At 53.4% G+C, this 9987-nt stretch overlaps 1 protein-coding gene across 1 annotated transcript in view; it reads right to left on the bottom strand.

The window, feature by feature from the left end:
- Window positions 1–9987, bottom strand: part of LOC107117584 (receptor-type tyrosine-protein phosphatase alpha-like) — a 155405-nt gene that overhangs the window by 13530 nt on the left and 131888 nt on the right. The window contains exons 8-12 of the mRNA XM_015419729.1: window positions 9083–9180; window positions 6454–6573; window positions 6093–6259; window positions 2152–2287; window positions 392–541 (exon numbers count right to left, since the gene is read on the bottom strand). Coding sequence (XP_015275215.1) covers window positions 392–541; window positions 2152–2287; window positions 6093–6259; window positions 6454–6573; window positions 9083–9180 — 671 coding nt within the window. The remainder of the gene's footprint in view (window positions 1–391; window positions 542–2151; window positions 2288–6092; window positions 6260–6453; window positions 6574–9082; window positions 9181–9987) is intronic.

Here is a 9987-nt window from a genome sequence, read left to right as displayed (position 1 = left end):
GGGGGGGGGCGTGCAGATCTGTCCTCACAGAGGAGGGAGAGCTTGTACCTGAATAAAACTTGGTCTTAAAAGTTGCCACTGGACTGTTTTGGGCCGGGGGGCCGGGGGGGGGGCTCTGCAACTTACCTGGCTGCTTCTTGCTCTGACTGAGGGCTGCTGGGAGCAGGGGGTGGGGCTTGTTCCATGTGCCCGCCCCCTGGCCTCTTTACTGCCGGAGCTCCGCTCCTGTGCGCTCCGGCAGGAAATTACCCCTGCCCTACACAATCCTATAATCTTGTGGATGAAGCAAAATGCAGCTTTCAGCCGATATGACCAGGTTGATGGGCTTAGACAGGTCTGCCAGCACACTTCCCCGGTGGCAGAGCAATGAGGTGCCATGGTGACCACGTACCTTAAACTCTTCCTCCAATCCATTGGTGCTGGTCCCTGGGACCTTGTTATAAATCTTCTGGAGGTGGATCTCCAGCGAGGTCACCTCCAGCTCTGTGTCTCCATACAGATAATGCTCCAGGAGGGCTTGGTAGATGAAGACGTACTGCATCTGGAAGAAGAAGAAGAAGAGCAGGTGTTCATACCCGGCTTTTCTCTGCCCTGAGGAGTCTCAAAGCGGCTGACAATCGCCTTCCCTTTTCCTCCCCACAAGAAGAGAGAAGAAGAGAAGAGACTGGATTTATAGCCTGCCCTTCACTCGGAGTCTCAGAGCGGCTTACAATTTCCTTCCCCTCCCCCTCCCCCCAACAGACACCCAGTGGTGGGGCTGAGAGAGCTCTGAGAGAAACTGCTTTTGAGAGAACAGCTCTGAGAGAACTTGCGACCGACCCAAGGTCACTCCAGCAGCTGCATGTGGAATCAAACCCGGTTCTCCCAGATTAGAGAGGCTTGGGAGACACAATCTAAGGGAGCTGTGTGTGTGTGTGTAAAGTGTTATCAAATCACATCTGATGTATGGAGACCCCGCAGAGGCGTCAAACACATTTTGGGATCTGACGTAACTGTCACTTTGTCGGGCCAGGCCATGTGTGCCATAAAACATCATGCCGGGTACCAGAGATATAAACTTTATGAAGGGCACAGGCAAACCCAATTAACGGTACTATTTTTAACCTCAAAATACAAACGTGCTTAAAACATTAACATTTTTTACAGCATTTCCTTACCGTATCTCCTCAATGCCCGCCCACCCCCCTTCCATTGCCCATGACTCATTAGCAAAATGTCTATTAAAAAAAAGAAAAGAACTGCAATTGCTACTGCAGACGCTGAAGGGATGAAGGCAACCCAAGGCTGCCTACTGGGTGTGCAGAAGGGCTCCCGGTTGCAGCTCCCGGGTGCAGCCTAAGGTCCTTTAGGCACTCTTACAAAAGAGAATAAAGTGACAAGGGAGGGAGCACTGACTCTCGAAAGCTGATACCCCGAAAATCTTGTTGGTCCCTAATGCACTACCGGACTCAAATCTAGATTAAGGAAAAGTGAGCGACTGGCCTATGAAAGCTGACATAAGAACATAAGAGATGCCAATGTTGGATCAAGCCAAAGGCCCATCCAGTCCAACACTCTGTGTCACACAGTGGCCAGAAATACCAGGGGCCATCAGGAGGTCCACCAGTGGGGCTAGGACATTAGAAGCCCTCCCACTGTTGACCCCCCCCCCAAGCACCAAGAAGCCAGAGCATCACTTGCCCCAGAGCCCCTATCTATCCCTTGTGGCTAATAGCCACTGATGGACCTCTGCTCCATATGCCTATCTAATTCCCTTTTGAAGCCGCCCATGCTTATAAGAAACATTTGCCTTCCCGGAGAACCAACTTAGACGAAGAAGAGGAAGAAGAAGAGGAAGAAGAGGAGGAAGAAGAGGAAGAAGAAGAGGGAGAGGAGGAAGAAGAGGAGGAGGAGGAGATTGGGTTTATACCCCGCCCTTCTCTACCCAAGGGAGTCTCAGAGCGGCTCACAAACTCCTTTCCCTCCCCCTCCCCGCAACAGACACCCTGTGAGGCAGGTGGGGCTGAGAGGGCCCTGACAGAAACCGCCCCCCCCCCCCAGAACATCTCTGACAGACCCATGGCTTGCCCAAGGTCAAGTGGAGGAGTGGGGGAATCAAACCCAGTTCTCCCAGATTAGAGTCCGCGCACTTATCCACCACACCAGACTTACATCTGTCTGCACCATCTGGCAGCGCTGTGCCCGGATGCGGCTCACGAAGCCGTAAACGTCCACCTTCCTCTCGGTCAGCATCATGTCCAGCATGGCGTCGATGACAATGAAAGTTCCCGTCCGTCCCACGCCAGCACTTGGTGGGGAAAGAAAGAGAAGAAACAGCTCCTTTTACTCAGCTCCGACAAGCCACCTGGTCTCCCTTCGCAAAGCGACCCACGTGGCCAGATCGCAGCAGGCAGGTGACAGGCAAAATAATTCCTCATTGAAAATAAATAAATAATGAATAATAATATTTATTTGACTTATATCCCACCCGCCCTGCAAGGTAGTCTCAGGGCGGCTTACAAACTGTATAAAAACACTAAAACAAGAAGATTGATAAAATCACAGTACAGTCCTAAACAGGGTTATTTTGGGGCAGGAACGCACAGGAACGGAGTTCCGGCTGGCTCCTGAGTTGGCCACGCCCAGCAGGAACTCATTAGCATAATAGGCCACACCCAACAGCAGGAACTCATTAGGATTGGCTACCTCAGGGGTGTGTGGCCTAACATGCAAAGGAGATCCTGCTACAAAAAAAGGCCCTGGGTTTTGAGAACAAACAAGGTAAACAGAATAAGAAGGGAAAGGTGGGTGTGGCTGGATGACCACACTTCTGGTAACATGTGGGTGCGGCCTAATGTGCTAATGAGCTGTGCTGTCAGGGGTGTGGCCCAATATGCTAATGAGTTCTGGCTGTTGGGTGTGGCCTGTTATGCTAATGAGTTCCTGCTGGGCTTTTTCTGCAAAAAAAGCTCTGGTCCTAAATATAATAAATTATAAAATGCTAGTACAACTAATGTAACAATGGCCGACGTTTGCAGCAATCACAATATGCCGACAGCTGGTCTGGGTCGTGCCAGGCTGTTGATGGTATAATATTGAGTTTGATGTTACTGTTGATGTTGGGCCTCACTCTAAGTGGTGCGGCTCCCTAACCGAAAGCCTGGTGGAAGAGCTCCGTCTTGCGGGCCCTGCGGAACTGTAAAAGGTCCCATGGGGCCCTGATGTCCTCCGGGAGCTCAGTATGGTGCCTGGCTCTCCAGAGGTCTTTCAAACCACTTACTGCCTAGTCCTTTCAACTGGAGGAGCTGGGGATTGAACCTGGGACCTCCTGCATGCCAAACAGAGGCTCTTCCACTGAGGGTCTGTCTCCTCCCATACTTGCCAGCTCTCCCAGTTGAAAGGACTAGGCAGTAAGTGATGTGAAAGACGTCTGGAGAGCTGCTGCCAGTCTTGAGTAGACAATACTGACCGTGAGGGACCAAGGGTCTGATTCTGCATAAGGCAGCTTCATGTGTATATGTATGTGTAACGTTTGGGGAAGGGCTGTGGCTCAGTGGAAGAGCATCTGCTTGGCACACAGAAGGTCCCAGGTTCAATCCCCGCCATCCCCAATTAAAAAGGACCAGGTAGGAATTGATGGGTGAGACATCTGCCGGAGACCCTGGAGAGCCACCTCCAGTCTGAGTAGACAAATGTCCAAGGGTCCGCTTCATGGGTCCACTTTTTTTAGGGGAGGGGGCCGTGGCTCAGTGGTCGGGTATCTACTTGGCATGCAGAAGGTCCCGGGTTCAGTCCCCGGCATTGCCAAAGGACCAGACGGTGGGTGGTGCGAAAGACCTCCGCTGCTGCCGGTCTAAGCAGACAATGCTGACCTCGATGGACCGAGGGTCTGACTCAGTACAAGGCAGCTTCATGTGTGTGTGTGTGTTCAAGTGTGCTAATCCAGAAAGGGGGAGAGGAGTGCTGTGCTAATTCTGAGATCTGGAGATGGAACAGCAGAACGTTGCTCCCCTCCGGCCAGAAAAGAGTGTGGAATTGCCTTCTAGAGAGGGGCACCTTTAGACCGACGGTGTGCCTAGGAGCTGTGAGGCTGGGACTGCAGGGGTGGCGTGGGCACTCATGGAGGAGGTGCCTTGTTGGCCTTGACAAGACCGGGCACGGTTGTGGTGGCAGGCTCTTCCATGGGACAGCGGCATGGGGGAGGGGAGTGGGAAGAGAGGAGGTTCCAGGAGGAACAATGACGACGACACATGAACCTATGAAGCCGCCTTACACTGAATCGGACCTTCGGTCCATCAAGGTCAGCATTGTCTACTCAGACAGGCAGCAGCTCTCCAGGGTCTCAGGCAGAGGTATTTCCCATCACCTCCTGCCTGGTCCTTTGTACCTGGAGATGCCGGGGATTGAACCTGGGACCTTCTACATGCCAAGCAGATGCTCTACCACTGAGCCACAGCCCATCATGTAAAGCTGTCTTATACTGAATCAGACTATGGGTCTATCAAGGTCAGTATTGCCTACTCAGACTGGCAATGGCTCTCCAGGGTTTCAGGCGGAGGTCTTTCACATCACCCACTGCCTGGTCCTTTAAATTGGAGTTGCCGCGGATTGAATCACATACCTCCTGCGTGCCAAGCAGAGGCTCTACCACTGAGCCACAGCCCATCATGTAAAGCTGTCTTATACTGAATCAGACTATGGGTCTATCAAGGTCAGTATTGCCTACTCAGACTGGCAATGGCTCTCCAGGGTTTCAGGCGGAGGTCTTTCACATCACCCACTGCCTGGTCCTTTTTAACTGGAGAGGCCGGGGATTGAACCTGGGATCTTCTGCACGCCAAGCAAGAGGCTCTTCCACTGGGCCACGGCCTCTTCTCGACAATGGCATCGTTCTCATTGCAGTTCTCTCCAATGCTCCCTCTAAATCATGGAGCCTTGTGAGCAGAAAATTCTGCTCTGTGAGCTCCTGGCATCAAAGTGGTGAGCGAGCGATTTGGCCGCTGCATAAACTAGTTTGCTCTGGGGCCCTCCTTCCTCAGCTGAGACAAAAACAAGTGAGCCGGAGACTAAAAAACTGTGAGCTAGCTCACACTAACTCAGCTTAGAGGGAACACTGGTTCTCTCCCTTCCCCGGCTCACGGGCCCTCCCACTAGCTGTGTTCATGGCTGCCTGTGCCGTATTCATGCCCTTTCCCCAGCAGCCCTGGCTCAGGCACATGGCTGGTAGTGCTGCTGCTGAGGCCGCTGGGCGTGCTGCCGTTCCACACCACATGCACATACTTACCCACGAATGCTGGGATGTTGAATGCAGGGGAGGGGGAGCCCTTGTGAGCCAATGAGCAGGGAGAAGCCCATGGACAGATGGCAGGAGAGGTGCATGGGTGGGGGTGAGGGTGGGTTAGCCAAAGTGGGCCCTACCAGAAACCCATGGCTGCCTGTGCCGTATTCATGCCCTTTCCCCAGCAGCCCTGGCTCAGGCACATGGCTGGTAGTGCTGCTGCTGAGGCCGCTGGGCGTGCTGCCGTTCCACACCACATGCACATACTTACCCACGAATGCTGGGATGTTGAATGCAGGGGAGGGGGAGCCCTTGTGAGCCAATGAGCAGGGAGAAGCCCATGGACAGGTGGCAGGAGAGGTGCATGGGTGGGGGTGAGGGTGGGTTAGCCAAAGTGGGCCCTACCAGAAACCCTGAGCCCTGGCATGCTGATGCCGGCCCTATGAGGGAGAAGAAGGAGAAGGAGCAGAGGAGGAGGAGATTGGATTTATACCCCACCCTTCACTACCTGAAGGAGTCTCAGAACGGCTTACAATCTCCTTCCCCTTCCCCTCCCCACAACAGACACCCTGGGAGGAAGGTGGGGCTGAGAGAGCTCTCTTGAGGACCGCCCGAGCTCTCTCGGGAACTGCCCTTGAGAGAACAGCTCTGAGAGAACTTATGGCTGACCCAAGGTCACCCAGCCGGCTGCAAGTGAAAGAGTAGGGAATCAAACCCAGTTCGCCCAGATTAGAGTCTGTGCTCCTAACCTACAACAACTGCCAGGAGGGCTCCTACAAACTCTGGCTGTCTCAGGGAGCCCTCCTACACACAGACCCCCGCCCCCAAGACTGACCTGCAGTGGACGACGATGGCCCCCGCGTACTGTGGGTTGCACGTCTTCACCTTCTTCAGGAACTTCAGCATCCCGATGGGAGTGAAGGGGACTCCGAAGTCGGGCCAGCTGGTGAAGTGGAACTGCGTCACCAAGCGCTGGGGCTTTTTGTTGGTGACGTCGCCTACCTGGGTGGATGGGCGGGAAACGGGGTTACAAAAAGGGGGCGTCGGATCGTCGGAAACAACGCAAGGCCGCCTGGCAGCATTTGGGGAGGTGCAAGCTTGGATACGGAGGCACCGATCACACCAATCTAGCTTGAAAATCTTGGGGAAATACTTGAAGGAGGAGGCAGGGAAGAGAGAGGAACGAGGCGCGATACCTGCTGGATGCAGAACTTCCGCACGGTGTAGTCAACCAAGACGGTCACATCTTCTACCGACACGCGGATGTTTCCGTAGGTCCAGCAGCCCTGATCTGGCCAGTACTGGGCACATTTACACTGGAAAGAAACAAGATAACCCCCCCAAAAAAGATTTAGCACAAAAGAGAGCATGTCCGCAGAGTTTCAATTTTGCAGTGTGGGCTCCACCAGGCCCCTGTCTGTTTACCTACTACCTCCAACCATGTGTGCAGCATGAGGAGTATTTCCAGATAGTGGTACTGATGTGCAGTGTCCCCTCCAGAGCTTTTTTTGGTAGAAAAAGCCCAGCAGGAACGCATTAGCATAATAGGCCACACCCAGCAGCAGAAACTCATTAGCATATTAGGCCACGCCCCTGACAGCACAGCACATTAGCACATTAGGCCGCACCCCCATGTTACCAGAAGTGTGGTCATCCAGCCACACCCACCTTTTGCTTCTTATTCTGTTTACGTTGTTTGTGGTCAAAACCCAGGGCCTTTTTTTGTAGCAGGAACTCCTTTGCATGTTAGGCCACACACCCCTAATGTAGCCAATCCTAATGAGTTCCTGCTGTTGGGTGTGGCCTGTTATGCTAATGAGTTCCTGCTGGGTGTGGCCAACTTGGGAGCCAGCCGGAACTCCGTTCCTGTGCGTTCCTGCCCAAAAATAGCCCTGAGCTGAGTTTGTGTGAGCTAGCTTAGTTTTTTAGCTTCCGGCTCACACATTTTTGTCTGAGCTCAGGAAGGACGGCTCCAGAGCAAACTAATTGATGCAGTAGCCAAATTGCTCACTCACAGCTCTAATCCCGGTAGCTCACAGAGTAGAATCTTTGCTCACAAGACTCCACAGCTTAGAGGCAGCATTGCTGATGTGCCTCACGTACACCAATTCTGCATCTCTGCAGTTTATTCATTTGAATGCTTGAAACGTTTTAATGTTCGCCACCTCGGGTACCCTGAGTTGGGTGGAAAGGTGGCATAGAAATAAATGTATTTACTTCGTTTATACCCTGCCCAGTGGGGACCCAGAGAGACTGACCCCATTCTCCTCTCCGCCACTTTATCCTCACAACAACCCTGTGAGGTAGGCTAGGCTGAGAGTGTGTGACTGGCCCCAGGCCACGCAGCCAGCTTCCGTGGCAGAAGTGGGTATTTTGGACTGGAACAACGAGAGTGTGTGTGAGAGCAGGCACACTCCAAGAGTGTGTAACTATAGCACTTCCTCAACTTGGACAGAGCTCTCAAGTGAGGCTGTTCAACATTTTCATCAAGGACTTGGACAAAAGGGGATACAAAACAGGGAGACAGGAGATATCGAAGAAGAAGAGGAGGAGGAGGAGATTGGAGTTATACCCTGCCCTTCACTCGGAGTCTCAGAGCAGGTTGCAATCTCCTTCCCTTCCTGACCCCACAACAGACACCCTGTGAGGTAGGTGGGGCTGGGAGAGCTCTTTCGAGGACTGCTCTTGAGAGAACAGCTCTGAGAGAACTTGTGACTGACCCAAGGTCACCCAGGAGCTGCATGCAGAGGAGTGGGGAATCAAACCCGGTTCTCCCAGATTAAAGTCCGTGCTCTTAACCACGACACCAAATAAAATTCAAAACTACCTTGATCATTTCAACTCCAGATTTCTAACCTCAGAAAACGCAACGCAACAGAGAAAAATGCAAAGTTCTACATTCAATCGAAAATAATGTGACACACAGGAATGGGGAGTGTGTGGTCTGGCAGGGGCGCATGGGAAAAAAGAATCCCGCGATTGTGGGTCAGTGACAAGCTAGCGGGAAATGTGACGCAGAGGCACGAAAGGCTAATGGGGGGAGGGGCTGCCATCAAGCTGCGACCCACTTACGGCAACTCCGCAGGGTTTTCAAGGCAAGAGACGTTTGGAGGTGGTCTGCCACTGCCTGCCTCTGCGTGACAGCCCTGGACTTCTTTGGTGGTCTCACATCCAAGTAGTAACCAGGGCCGACCCAGCTCAACAATCTGATAAGAAGGCTCTGGGTTTGGTGTCGTGGTTCAGTGCGCGGACTCTAATCTGGGAGAACCGGGTTTGATTCCCCACTCCTCCACTTGCACCTGGCTGGATGACCTTGGGCAAGCCATAATTCTGATAAGAGCTGTCCTTGAAAAAGAGCAGGTTCCGTCAAGACCTCTCGGTCTGGGGCAAGGGATGCTCTGTGTTGGTTGGGGGGGGGGGCAACAGTGGGAGGACTTCTGGTGTCCTGGCCCCCACTGCTGGATCTTCTGATGGCCCCTGGCATTTTTGGCCACTGTGTGACACAGAGTGTTGGACTGGATGGGCCACTGGCCTGATCCAACATTGGCTTCTCTGATGTTCTTATAGATGGAACTCTCGGTCTGGGGCAAGGGATGCTCTGTCTTCTTGGTGCTTGGGGGGGGGGCAACAGTGGGAGGGCTTCTGGTGTCCCGGCCCCACTGCTGGACCTTCTGATGGCACCTGGTGTTTTTGGCCACTGTGTGACACAAGAGTGTTGGACTGGATGGGCCACTGGCCTGATCCAACATTGGCTTCTCTGATGTTCTTACGTTCTCTGCTGCTCTCCACCCACCGGCCACAGCAGCCTCTCTGGTACCCGCTTACCTCTTTCCTCTCTTTCAAGTTCGTCACCATGACAATGGTCGCTGTGTTTTGCTCCCAAATCATTCGCCAGAAGTCATTCACAGTTTCTTCTTTTGGTCCTTAAATAAAAACAGAGGGAGAGAGAGAAAGACAAAAACGTCACAGGGAGCCACTGGCAAGATGGTAGGAAGATTAGCAGCCCCACCTCAACTCAGGTGAGGCAGCCGTGGCTCAGGGGAAGAGCATCTGCTTGGCCTGCAGAAGGTCCCAGGTTCAATCCCCAGCATCTCCAGTTAAAAAGACCAGGCGGCAGGTGACGGGAAAGACCTCCGCCTGAGACCCTGGAGAGCTGTAAAGAGGGGCTGTGGCTCAGGGGAAGAGCATCTGCTCGGCCTGCAGAAGGTCCCAGGTTCAATCCCCAGCATCTCCAGTTAAAAAGACCAGGCGGCAGGTGACGGGAAAGACCTCCGCCTGAGACCCTGGAGAGCTGTAAAGAGGGGCTGTGGCTCAGGGGAAGAGCATCTGCTCGGCCTGCAGAAGGTCCCAGGTTCAATCCCCAGCATCTCCAGTTAAAAAGACCAGGCGGCAGGTGACGGGAAAGACCTCCGCCTGAGACCCTGGAGAGCTGCTGCCAGTCTCAGCAGACAATACTGAACTTGAGAGAGAAAAAGTCTGATTCAGTATGAGGCAGCTTCATGAGACTGAACCCCGTTTTGAGAAGAAAGCATGAGAAGCCGCCTTACACTGAGGAAGACCCACAGCCTGCTTAGGCCGGCCCAGCCTGCTCTCTTTGGCAGCAGCGCTCCAAGGCTTCCAAGCAAGGCCTTTCGTGGCACCTGCTATCCCAAACCCCCTGGTCACCACTCTGGACTTAGGATCCCCTGAGAAGGCCCAGAGCACCCTCCCAAGGCCTTCAGACCTCCCTT

This window comes from Gekko japonicus, unplaced genomic scaffold (genome assembly GCF_001447785.1).
Source record: "Gekko japonicus isolate JY-2015 unplaced genomic scaffold, Gekko_japonicus_V1.1 scaffold1885, whole genome shotgun sequence".
Classification (NCBI taxonomy): domain Eukaryota; kingdom Metazoa; phylum Chordata; class Lepidosauria; order Squamata; family Gekkonidae; genus Gekko; species Gekko japonicus.
This window is presented reverse-complemented; position numbering and strand designations above follow the sequence as displayed.